Below are 13,492 nucleotides of genomic sequence, written 5' to 3'. Positions count from 1 at the left end.
GAGCAGTAGGTGGAGCGAGAGTCACGTGACAGGCCACGCGACTTTCAGCCTTATTGCATTCGTTTTATTGTTTCACCAGTACTAGTCCGGTTTTTTTTCTAGCCACACCTCGTACATTGTGGAACCAATACCAAGTTGTGGGAATGGGTGTGAGGACTCGTGAAACGAAATAGAAAGGGACTCCGAGCTTTAGACGTGATCAAATTGAGAAGATCATGGAGAATTTCCTGACTTGACCAAATAAGAAATGAGGAATTGTAATAGAAAGGATACAAAAAAAGACAGCTTGGTTGGTTACGGCATGCCAAAAGAATGCAAGAAGACAGACTACCAAAGAAAGCACTTTCATGACAACCTCATAAAAGAAAAAGAAGAGTAAGAAAATAATGAGTGTGGGTAATGGGTTTCCAAGAAGCAATGGAGAGAAGAGGATGAGAGAGAATGGTGAGACAAAGTATTGGGTGACACATATGTGGGATGCAGTGACAGTTTTAGGACCCCCACGACCGAAGAACACCAAGGCCCCAGGTTTCATTCCCAGTGACCTCCTTAAATCTGCTTTGGTGGGAAGATCTGGAAGGATGTGCCCTCAACCTTGTGAGGCCTGTAGAAGAGTCTCTCAGATGTAAAAGCAGTTAAACTAATGAACAAGTCGCCAAACTAGAGTTTTAAGTCAAAAGACTTTCACCAGGCTTGCTGACACATGGCATTTAGTTATCAGCAGTAAAAACAGCAGAAGTTAATTTTTCAGGTTAAACAGCAAGATGCTTCACAAATAAAGACAATGGATTTTATTCTTTTCAAGATTCCAGACCAGATCTATAGAAGTCAGGTCATGGTGGTATAATAGAAGTAGGAAGGGAACCATTTTTTGCAACATTTTGTCAGTGGAATAAAGAGACTATTATGCTCTTTGATTAACGTCAAAAGTTCAGCTTTCCTTGTCTATGTATTTTTAATTTTTCCTCTCTCTCCATTTCTACATGACAGTCTGAAATTTTCCTTTTAAGCCAATAAGGATAGAAGACACCAGGACGAAACTCTGCATTTACAACAATGAAATGTTGATCATCACTGTTCTTTGAACACTATCACTTTGCAATATTTATTTGCAGTGTAGCGTGTATGAATCCATGGTTCACTTACATAAAACACTTCAATTTTGGATGACTCATCATTCGGGCACCTTTTAAAAAAAAATCGCGTCACATTGATGGAACAGTTTTTTCTCCAAGTTTCTTTGCTAACCTGGTGTTCCAGTTGTGTGCTAAAAAAATCCGTGAAGTTTTAGCAAATGTCATATTTTTGTACATTGTTCCTAACATAGCAGAATTTAATGTCTAATAACACATCTATGTACATCAATAATTGAAAGTTTATTGTGAGCATTATAATTATTCTTCTTGGGGGGGCAGATATGCAAATGATATCTCACTTTGCGCCATGCCTTACTGTAATTTGCACACAAATGACTGACTTAAATTTTGCTTCTCAACATTTTTTGCACCTGCTGCTGCCTTCTCTGTTGGCACTATCGCACCTTTCTTGTTGGCATTTTCGATAAAATTAGTAATGTTAAACATCAAGTTGTAGTTTCACCATGAATATATTTTACACAACTATTTTTCCTGCTTACACTGAAGTACCAATTAACACTACTTTGAACTTGAACATGACTGTACCTTGTCATGTGGCCAAGTTAGTTTCCACAACGGCCAGATAACCAATTTGCCTTGCCGAATAATAAGTGGTACCTCAAACCCTGAAGCAATCATGCATTACTTCCAGGTAATGAAAGTCTTTCAAGTCCATGCAGTTAATGTAGTTTAGCTTTTCAGTTTCTGAAATTATGTATAAATTAAACTCTGCTAAATAAAGGAGACAGATGAAACACACAATGAAAGTCTGGTGCAGTTTCACTGTATACATATATTTTTCTGAATAAATAAAGTTTGTATATTACACTCATTTCATATCAAGATCAAGCCGACACCTTAGATCTTATAATAATAAACAATTACTCTTTTTGTCATATTCAGAAGCCCAAATTTCATTTCTAAACTAGCACAAGTTCACAATCTGAGATTCATTTTATCACAAAAAGTTGTGGTTACATACAGAAAAAGACAATCTTCATCAATCCACAATAGCAAGCAAAGCTCTCTTATAATCACCGGAAGTGTCACCCTGAAAAATAAAAATATAAATTTTAGTACATGGCATATAATGGAAGTAAATGTACGTACACACACACACACACACACACACACACACACACACACACACACACACACACACACTTTGGGGCTATAGAAATTGGTAAGTAATGTATTTTACATATTTTCATTCACTGACATCCTGCAGGGTAATATTCTGGTGTAACACACTATTTCGAAAAAAATATGTCATTGCACAAAAGAAAAATTATTATAATTATGTGCAGAGTTCACACATGTACATCTAGCTGGCATTTGTTCAAACAATTTGGAACATTAACCAAACCTTTGACGTACATTTATTCACTCATAAATTTGTTGTCGACAGTCAACTGCAGTTTGAGAATAGGAGAGAGAAAATTTCATTGTTCTGCTAGTTTCAGGCTGTTGTGCCTATCTTCAGATGGCTATACTTTTTTTTTATGACAGTATCTGAAGACTGGCATGACAGCCCAAAACCAGTTACAGCAATAACGCAAAGCTTTCAGAAAAGTATTTGTGAGAGGTTGCATTCTCCATCAATGATGTTAAATTTAATAGCAGCCATGGAGTTCAACAAGATCCAGTATGGATAAAATAAAACTGAAATATTCACCAATAAAATACCAGTAGGAAAAATAAGCTACCCTTCCCTCTAGTGAATCAACTTTGACTTTTGTTCTGCCTTATGACAATTCTTTCCTTTTTATCGACAACAATGCGCATTCCCACAGAGAATGTTTGTGCCTGACACACTAAAAGGCGAGAGTGCCTCAGAAATAAAATTGCCAGTTGGTATCCCAAAATTTAAAAATTTAGTCTACTGGACATAAGTTAGACTCACAAGACTTAATGCAGTTAAGCAAACAACTATGACTTTTCCAGAACTGGACAATTCTCATCCAGAGCTATGTGCACAAAATGAGTGCCATGACAATTCAAAATTTTTGCCAGATTGAAATTTTAATCTGGATTTCCTGCTTATCGCGCAGTCATCTCAACCATTATGTTATTTAAGCTCACCTCCATATCCGGCTCGAAATTTCATTGGCACTGATGCAGACACCTATGATTTCAAAATGCTACTGTCATACGTTAGCACTGGAATGAAATATACAGATTTATGGGTGGGGTGGGAGAGGGAACAATATTAATGCTGAACCTGAAATGTAATGAATATGTAGTGCTTGAAAAAATTGTGTCTGACAAGGATTCCTGCTCATTTCAAGCAGTCACATCAAGCAGTGTTTCCTCAAGTATCACAGCAGAATTTGTGGCAGTAGTGTTCAGATATCAGGTGGAAACATCGGTGGCGATAGAAATGAGTCAGGCCTGGATTCCTGCACAAATAGCCTTATGGTTAAGGTAGCTGTTTTAGATAATCAGGATATAAGAGTTCTAAAGTCTCTGTCTGTCACAAATTTTCAATTGTCAAGACGGATTAGTTTCATCACAAGCTCAGCATATCTGAATGTTTTTCACTGATATTTCATATCACTGTATCTTCACCGATTTCATCCTCATCAATTCTTTCCATTTCATTTTGTAACTACACGAGTATCTTGTTCAGTGTGTGTGCATATTTTCCCAGTTCCCAAAATTATTCTATTTGCATTTCAAAACTACAAGTTTGCCATGTGCATTTTAATGACTTGAAATGTTTGAATGCAGATGTGATGTGAGGTAACATCTTTTATTTTTTTGTTGTGTACACCAATAGTGGACTTTTGGAAGTTTACAATTAAGTTCAGACTGTTTTATGCTCTCTGTTGTGCAAGAAACAATACAGCTTCATCATTTATCTCTTCTACAAGATATAGTGAATCATTTTTAAGATTCAATTGCAAAGAACTGCCACAAAAATAGGCTTTTCTAACAGACATCCAATGGCAACACAAATGAATTCCAGGTCTGTCCAAGATAAATAATGAGCGAGCTCCTTACAGACATTTTGCTTAAGCTGTGATTAATATAGACCATCACTTATAGTGGGTACAGAGTCTCACGATTATACTTTCAAAAAAATGGCTCCGAGCACTATGGGACTTAACATCTATGGCCATCAGTCCCCTAGAACTTAGAACTACTTAAACCTAACTAACCTAAGGACAGCACACAACACCCAGTCATCACGAGGCAGAGAAAATCCCTGACCCCGCCGGGAATCGAACCCGGGAACCCGGGCGTGGGAAGCGAGAACGCTACCGCACGACCATGAGCTGCGGACTCACGATTATACTGTTGGTACCTTCAATCAACTAGGTGCTCTCAGTGTAGCTACTTATACCTGTCATAATGATAATCCTAAATTTTAAAGAAAGGCAAATACAAAGCTTTACAGAGTATAGGCAATCGAGCTAGAAATTTTAACTGCATACTGAACCTGACAACTAAATGTACAGTCACTCAATTTTGATAGTGTGTAATAAATTACTGCGAATAACAGTTCCAAATTTACAAATTTATTTCTGATACACAATTAACATTTTTAGTTATTTGCCCATCAGGTATGTATCTACAATACTGGCACTCCTCCAGGTATTTACTACTTTTTACTGATGGTGTACAGCTAACACTAATCAACTAGACTGTTTAACAGGACTGTTCATGACGTTTTAAGTACTCAATGTGCTGGTATGAAATGGTCACAATAGATATGGAGTCAAAGTGATTTATGTAACAGTTCAGAATCTATTTTTAATTGTGTAGTAGGCTTTAAACTTGTATTAGTACAGACATGCTGTCAGACAACATGTTTATAGAAGACATACTATACTTTGATAGCTGCTACATTCGAACTAGATTGCTAGTGATGAGTCAAACTACAAAATTGTGTATCAACCCAATGAACAAGTACAGTTAAGCATTGTAGTGTGATGATATATAGCAATAAACAAAGCAGCAACTATGCTGCCATTCTCAACAAATGTCGGCTGAAGCATAAGGACATTCAACAGAATCTTATCTCTTTCTCCCTAGCTCCTGTGTCCAATGATCCACAGAATATTGGCAGCTAAAGTAAAATCGACTTTTGTATTTATGTGCACGAAATGTACAGTCAGTATGCATGTGACACTTAGTATGTTCGAAAGTACCACACATAAAAAATGGATTTTCACAGCGCTCATACATCGGGTTCTGTAGATACAAAGGTAGGGTTAAATGTTTTGGATAGCCCTTGTGCTACAGACCATTTGTGTACCCAACAGAAGGTTTGTCTTACTGTAATTATACTACAGTAAAGGGTCAAAGTTTGAATATTACACACTTCCTACAACTTAGGCGAGCAAATAGGTTGGTTCTTTTTGCATCAGATGTGGTCTATGGTTAGCCTTACGGAGGCACCATTTAGTTCATGGGTAAGTCCTTAGAAAAATTAAAAAACACAGTTTTTGGGTACCAAACCCAAGCTGTGGATTTCAAGATAGCTATGCATAGCAAATATATTCCTAACAAGGGAACTTCCCCATCGCACCCCCCTCAGATTTAGTTATAAGTTGGCACAGTGGATAGGCCTTGAAAAACTGAACACAGATCAATTGAGAAAACCGGAAGAAGTTGTGTGGAACTATGAAAAAAATTAGTAAAATATACAAACTGAGTAGTCCATGCGAAGATAGGCAACATCAAGGACAATGTGTGTCACGGAGCGCGGTGGTCCCGTGGTTAGCGAGAGCAGCTACCAAACGAGAAGTCCTAGGTTCAAGTCTTCCCTCGAGTGAAAAGTTTAAATTTTTATTTTCAGTGTATGTGACAAACTCTCATGTTTTCATCACTTTTTTCGGAGTGAATATCACATTCACAAGAAAACCTAAATCGGGCAAGGTAGAAGACTCTTTTTTACCCATTCGCTAAGTGTACAAGTTAGGTGGGTTGACAACATATTCCTGTCATGTGACGCACATGCCGTCACCAGTGTCGTATAGACTATATCAGATATTTCCCTGTGGAGGAATCGGTTGAACTATGACCTTGTGATCAAATGTTTTCGGTTCCCATTGGAGAGGCACGTCCTTTCGTCTACTAATCGCACGGTTTTGCGGTGTGGTCGCAAAACAGACACTAAACTTCTTACAGTAAACAGAGACGTCAATGAATGAACGGACAGATCATAACTTTGCGAAAATAAAGAAAGTAAAATTTTCAGTCTAGGCAAGACTTGAACCAAGGACCTCTCGTTCCGCAGCTACTCACGCTAACCACGGGACCACAGCACTCCTTATGCTACAATCTCCTTGATGTTGCATATGTTGCGCATGGACTACTCAGTTTGTATATTTTACTAATTTTTTTCATAGTTCCACACAACTTCTTCCTGTTTTCTCAATTGATCTGTGTTCAGTTTTTCAAGGCCTATCCACTGTGCCAACTTATAACTAAATCTGAGGGGGTGCGATGGGGAGGTTCCCTTGTAAGATCCCAATTTATTATCTAGAGAGAGAGAGAGAGAGAGAGAGAGAGAGAGAGAGAGAGAGAGAGAGAGAGAGTGTGTGTGTGTGTGTGTGTGTGTGTGTGTGTGTGTGTGCGTGTGTGTGTGTGTGTGTGTGTGTGTGTCGCACACGCGCGCACAGGAGAAGGGTTATGGGAACCCCATGTTGGTTGTGTTCTGAAGCACATGCCAAATGTTTGTGCACATACGAGGGCCGTTCAGAAAGTAACCTCCGGTTGATTTAAAAAAATACACCAAGTTAAATAAAAATATTTTAATATATATCTTACAACTACATCTTTGCACTATTTTTCTACACAGTCTCCATAGCGATTGAGGCACTTATCGTATCTCTTCACAAGCTTTGAAATTCCTTCTGCATAAAGTCACCCGCTTGTGCCTGGAGCCAGCCTGTGACCGCATCTTGCTGTCACTATCTCGTACAAGAGAGTCTTAGAAATCTGTGGAAAACCAGTAGACAACTCCGACATTGAGAAACGTCGATTTTCACGAACTTTTGCATCAACTGTCTGAACGAGTTCATCAGTCACCAATGATGGTCTACCACTCCTCTCTTCATCATGAACGTTTTCTCGTCCACTTTTAAATAAACGTACCCATTCACGGACAACTCCTTCACTCATAACTCTTGGTCCGTACACGGCACAAAGCTCACGATGAATAGCTGCTGCAGAATATCCTTTGGCTGTAAAAAACCTTATGACAGCACGCACTTCACATTTGGCGGGGTTTTCTATTGCAGCACACATTTCAAACTGCCACAAAAACTAAACTAGCGCAGGTACGACGTTCACTCGACCACGGCTTGATGCCGACTGACCTGTTGAGTGCGTGAATGCACAGATGGCGTCGCTACTCCCCCCACAACCCGCACTGTGACCAATCGGAGGTTACTTTCTGAACCGCCCTCGTATAATCCAATGTTTTTGCATGATTTCAACTTCACATAAGTAAGCTGTCAAAATTTTCTGACCCGTAACATTCTTTTCACAAGAACAACATGCCTCAATGTAGCAGAGAGAAGGGAACCAGTGGAAAAATGCTTCTACTGAAACACAGAAAAGGCAAATATGCTCCTGTTTAGAAAACAGACTGAAAAGAGAGGCACCAGCAGCCTCATTCTTCCTTCCTCAGCACCTTAAAATTTTCACAAAAAATTTGGCATGTGAACATAGTCACACTTGTTTCTGCTGAGAGAAGACAGTGGTTATGGTACAGAAAGAGTGAAGGTGGTAATGGCTGTGTGTGAGAAAAAAGGAACACAGCGACAGTGGAATGACAGTAGTGCCAGGAAAAGAGTGAAGGAGGCAGTGCTAGCAGAAGAGAAATAAACAAAAGGAGAAAGTGGGTGAGAGGTAATGATGATGTGAGACAGTCAATGACAAGGAGGAAGAGAGGGATAGTGACAGTGAGAAGAGATAGCAGTAGTTGGGCATTAATGAATGAGATAGTAGCACTAAGGAGAGGGAGAGAGAGAGAGAGAGAGAGAGAGAGAGAGAGAGAGAGAGAGAGGAGACAGTATTAGGAGGACAGAATGAGGGAGACTGGCTGAGAGATTGGGGGGGGGGGGGGACCATGACAGAGAGACACAAGGAGATAATGCCAATGATCTGGACCGAATCAATGAGTGAGAATGGGCTAGTGGGAGCGGATGGGTATGAGTGACTTACAGCAACAGACTAATGTGTGGGAGTGAGAGGCAAGTTGCACATTAAAAAAAGTGCAAATATATCTGTTTGTCAAACATTTGGGACAATTGTAAAGGTGCTCAGGAAGGTAGATTGTGGCAGCTGGTGTAATTCAATAAGAAAGGCACTAAGAAGATATTTCAACTGACCTGCATTTATTTTATTATTCTAAATAATATATTGTACACTCAGTGCACCCCTGTGTTCTTCAACCCAATTATCAACTTTAATTCAAGTGTCTTGTGGTAGCAGGGTTCATTCATTAACAAACATCTGCAAGATGTCTTCAGCCAAGCCCTCATTTGTGATAACAAGACATTACATGCAGAAGACAAGATCATGTCTGTATGGAAAGTGCTATGAACTGTGGATTTCAATATTCCACAACAGCTTTTGGATCAAATGTTGTGATAAAAGAATCAACTGTTGGGCCTGTATACAGATACAACTTTACAGCAACTGCTAAATAGGAGTGTATGTACCACAGACATGCTTCAATTCTGAATTTACGAAGGAGCAAAATGTTAACATTATTCTGCAACAGATCAATATTTTTGGTTGCAACAGGTACACATCCCTCTCCATGTATCACTTCTTGTTTTCTTACTTGATAGTGCAAGCTGTCTTGTGTTACTGCATGGCACTGGGACTTACAAAATCAATGACTCAATATATAGGATCCTAGGTGGCCTAAGCAGGAGATCCTTACATTAACTACTTCAAACTGAAAATGTTCTCATATTTTTTACTCAGTCTATGTACAACTGGGAATATCTAGCCAGCACTAAGTGGACAGGAAATTCATTAATGTCTAATCATGAATTACAACAAACACATCTGTTTTTGCATTATTCAAAGCCCAATGTCATATTTCTGGCTCCTGATTAATTATATTCATTGTACATAAGTAATTATTACCAATACCTGTAAGGGTACTATTATCAATACCGTCACTAATAATCTATCACATTCACCAACATCTCATCAATACTATACTGTTGGCCTTCTGATATTTCCAGAAGGAACAGTTTCACCACAACAGATGGAGAATTCCCTATTCGATTGCATGCACTTGGGCAGATGCAAGACAGGCAGTTCAGAGTTGTATGGGTGCCCAATGGTGACAATTGGGCTGCAGCGCCTATGTTAGAGAAAGTGTGTCTGTGAAGAAGTGTTTGCATGATTACGAATTTGAGGAGTACAGTGAAAACAGGAGGTATTTCTGTACACAAAGAAGAAGTTTGGTGAACTAATAATTAAGGCATTGAAGGTTATAAGTGGAAGAAGAGAGCATGCATTTTTACATGAGTGGCTGCCATTTATGCCACATGGAAGCTTGAATATTATCAAGGTGACTTATCTTTATTGAAAACCAGAAGTAGTTAACTATAAGCTACTGAGACAATTAAATCTTTCTGAACATAACTTCAAGCTGAAACTTTTAGTTGTGGCTGGACTGAATGAGTGCTTTGAGACTGCATGAAACAGACTGGGGAACATTTACTTGTCGGAAGTATTAATGAACAGTGTTCCAGTTGCGTGACGTTTTATCATTCTAGTAATATTGTTGAATACACATTCCTAATAGCACAGAAAACAGTGTGTACTGAGGCGTGCTGGGAAGTTATGCCTCTGAATTTTTTATGCCAACATTCTTAAAGCTTTTTAAACAAAACATATGTTATTGACATTCTACATCTTTATTCTTCATGTCTACACATTAGTAGCCCTCTGACACCAGAGTAGCGTGTAATACGGCTGTGTGTAACATAACTATGTTGGTGCACATGACACAGCATGCTGTAATCTAATTTCAAATTCGAAAAGCTTATCCACACCTTGAGCTTCCTCTCCTTCAGCATGACAATGTGAGAGCACAAATGAGCACTGCAACATCTGTAACATTCTGGTGCTTTGGGTTCACTGTCGTCTATCATCCTCCATGCACTCCCGACTTGGTTCCAACCGATTTTCATGCGTTTCCAAAAATTGAAGAAAAATGTTTGAGGGCTTTACTTTGATACCAAGAAAGTGGTGCAAACAGAGGTGGGATTGTAATTCTACCAACAAAGTTGAACATTCTACAGTGATGGTATTAATAAGCTGGTCTCTTGTTGGGAGAAATGTGTTTGTTGTGCAAGGGCTGTTAGGAAATAAATATGTAGACATGAAAAATAAAAATGTATACTATTAATAACATTTGTTATAAAATAGTCAGAGTCATTACATTTCAGCATGCCCTCTTAGTTTGGTTCATGCACGATATAATTCATTTGCCATCTATGTATCGCTATGTAAATCGTCACCTCTCTTTTCTCATTAGTTTGACAGCCAAGAGAAAACTGTTGAAAGTACAGGGAGAGGTCATATACATCAACACATGAGTTAATGAAATTAATGCAATCTTCGGATAACATAGAGAAAAAGTTAAAGGACTTTGTTCTATGCTGAAGAAACTGTATGTGTCGCCGTGTGAAAGAACTTTGTTCTTCAGTAAAGAAACTATGGATAAAAATAGAACTTAGGGGACATTAATCAACATTCTGTTAAATGAAAATATTGCCATATTTTCAAAGAGAACTTCATATCAGATTGCACTAGGAAGAAATCTTAGACACTGAATAAGTACGACTAGCCACAGAAGGGAATTAGGAACACTCTGTGAATGGTAACTGCGTGTACGTGGAAAGTGGATTTCATCACTTTTGGATTATGCAAGAAAGAAGAGTTACAGAACCATTGCATCACGATGCATCACATCTGCAGTATTTTGCAAAAGCGGCCAGATCACTGTCATGGGCTGTCGCACATAACTGAACGAAGGCATAGTATTGCATGGCACTGCATTGCTCCTTAGTGTGTTTAACAGCATAAATAGTGTGCTGCAAATACTAGGAGTATATTGTGTTGGATAATTTACAGTGCTGCTTTAGCATCTTCTTTATGTCATTTAGTAACAAATCTAAAATTGATGACAAGGACTATATGACTAATATGGCAAGTTTTGTGTTAGCAGAAGAGCCAACACAGTGTTACGAGTGGAGGCCGAAATGCACGCATTTTAGCTCACGCAGGCTGGCGTGAGGAGGGAAGAACTATACTGACGTGCGGTCTGGAATGTGACAAGGAATGAGAATTCAGAAAGCCGACGTAATTAGTTTGATACTTAATCTTAATCCATAAATGTGAACGTCACTCTTGACAGTACATGATTCACAATATTATCTGTTCAGAATACATTCTTGAAGATAGTAATTATAGTAACTGAATATGGCGCCTTGCTAGGTCGTAGCAAATGACGTAGCTGAAGGCTATGCTAAACTGTCGTCTCTGCAAATGAGAGCATATGTAGACAGTGAACCATCGCTAGCAAAGTCAGCTGTACAACTGGGGCGAGTGGTAGGGAGTCTCTCTAGACTGACGTGTGGCGGCGCTCGGTCTGTAATCACTGATAGTGGCGATACGCGGGTCTGACGTATACTAACGGACCGCAGCCGATTTAAAGGCCACCACCTAGCAAGTGTGGTGTCTGGCGGTGACACCACACCAAGTGCAGACTTAATTAAAGCTGCAGATACAGGGAAAGAAGTGTCAGTAAATGGATGGTCAGGGAAATCCAATAGAACTGAATATAGTGTTGCTACAAATACTTTTCTAGAGGCTGTGGATCAGGGTGCCTCCACACAGTAACCCAAAACTAGACTATGGAAGATGGGTGTGGAAAATCCACTGACAGCAGATTTTTCGGGTACAATGAAACTACTTTGGCAACTCTTGCTAACAGAATTGAAAAAAATTAGGCTAATCTCACAAAAGATTCTCTCTCTCTCTCTCTCTCTCTCTCTCACACATTCTCTCTCTCTCTCTCACACACACACACACACACACACACACACACACACACACACACACTCTCTCTCTCTCTCTCTCTCTCTCTCTCTCTCTCTCTCTCTCTCTCTCTCTCTCTCTCACACACACACACACACACACACACACACACAAAATGCTGCGTAGCATAGCTAGACAGTTCAAAGGAGACAGACAAGTTCTTGGTCAATATCAGAAGGAGGGAGTTAATTAATTCCATCAACAGATGCTAGAAAGTCAAGATTGTGCTGCTGGTGAAGTGAAACAAGACCAAACTGAAATTAAAGTCAAATGAGAACACACAGAGCTAGTTACAGAATTAAATAAAACAAGACAGGTGCTTTAGGAACATATCACAAATTTAGATTAGATTAAATTATTCATTCCATAGACCCACAAAAGAGGGGATCCCCCCCGAGTGTGGAACATGTCAGATAAACACATTACAAAAATGAAATTAGAAAAACTTGAGTTACATTAATTTTAATGATCCTCAGTCAATAAACAGTAAAATTATTTACAAGAATCAAAATTAAACTTCTAATATTTACTAGTTTAATACTTACATCTACGTTCCATACATCCATCATTCACACAGTAGGTAGTTACTTGGTTGTTACAACCAATTACTGTCAAAAATTAAAGTATAATAAATTTCATTAACATAGTCTACTGCACTTGTTGAGAAATCCATGGATGGAATAGGAGTTGGCCACCAAAAATTCTTTTAAATTATGTTTAAATTGTGCCTTGTCTGAAACTAAACTCTTAATGGTTGCTGGTAACTTATTGAAAATATGCGTTGCTGAATACTGGACTCCTTTCTCGGCAAAAGTAAGTGATCTTAAATCTTTATGTATATTGTTCTTATTCCTAGTATTGATACTGTGTACTAAGCAGTTAGTTGGCAAAAGAGATGTATTATTTACAACAAACTTTATTAAGGAATAAATATAGTGAGAAGGTGTGGTTAGTATGCCCAGTTCTTTGAATAGGTTTCGACATGATGTTCTTGGATTTACACTACGTTACACACTTATTATACGCTTCTATACTCTAAAAACTTTATCTCGGTTTGTAGAGTAACCCCAAAATATAATACCATATGGCATAATGGAGTGAAAATAAGCAAAATAGGCCAGTTTTTTTAACATTTATATCCCCTATGTCTGACATCATTCGCATTGCAGACACAGACTTGTTTAGGCGCTTTAGCAGTTCGTTAGTATGTCACTCCCAACTGAATTTAATATCAAGTTGTATTCCCAAGAATTTTACACTCTCAAATTCTA

At 38.6% G+C, this 13,492-nt stretch overlaps 1 protein-coding gene across 4 annotated transcripts in view; it reads right to left on the bottom strand.

Moving 5' to 3' along the window:
• Positions 1-1,914: 1,914 nt before the first annotated feature.
• Positions 1,915-13,492, bottom strand: part of LOC126248862 (annexin B9-like) — a 145,167-nt gene continuing 133,589 nt past the window's right edge. For all 4 annotated transcript variants that reach the window (XM_049950300.1, XM_049950298.1, XM_049950299.1 and 1 more), the window contains exon 9: positions 1,915-2,187. In XM_049950300.1, the coding sequence (XP_049806257.1) occupies positions 2,137-2,187 (51 nt within the window). In that variant the 3' untranslated portion in view covers positions 1,915-2,136. The remainder of the gene's footprint in view (positions 2,188-13,492) is intronic.

This window comes from Schistocerca nitens, chromosome 3, assembly GCF_023898315.1.
Source record: "Schistocerca nitens isolate TAMUIC-IGC-003100 chromosome 3, iqSchNite1.1, whole genome shotgun sequence".
In the NCBI taxonomy this organism is placed as follows: Eukaryota; Metazoa; Arthropoda; class Insecta; order Orthoptera; family Acrididae; genus Schistocerca; species Schistocerca nitens.
Note: the sequence above shows the minus strand (reverse complement) of the source record. Positions and strands in the feature narration are given on the sequence as shown.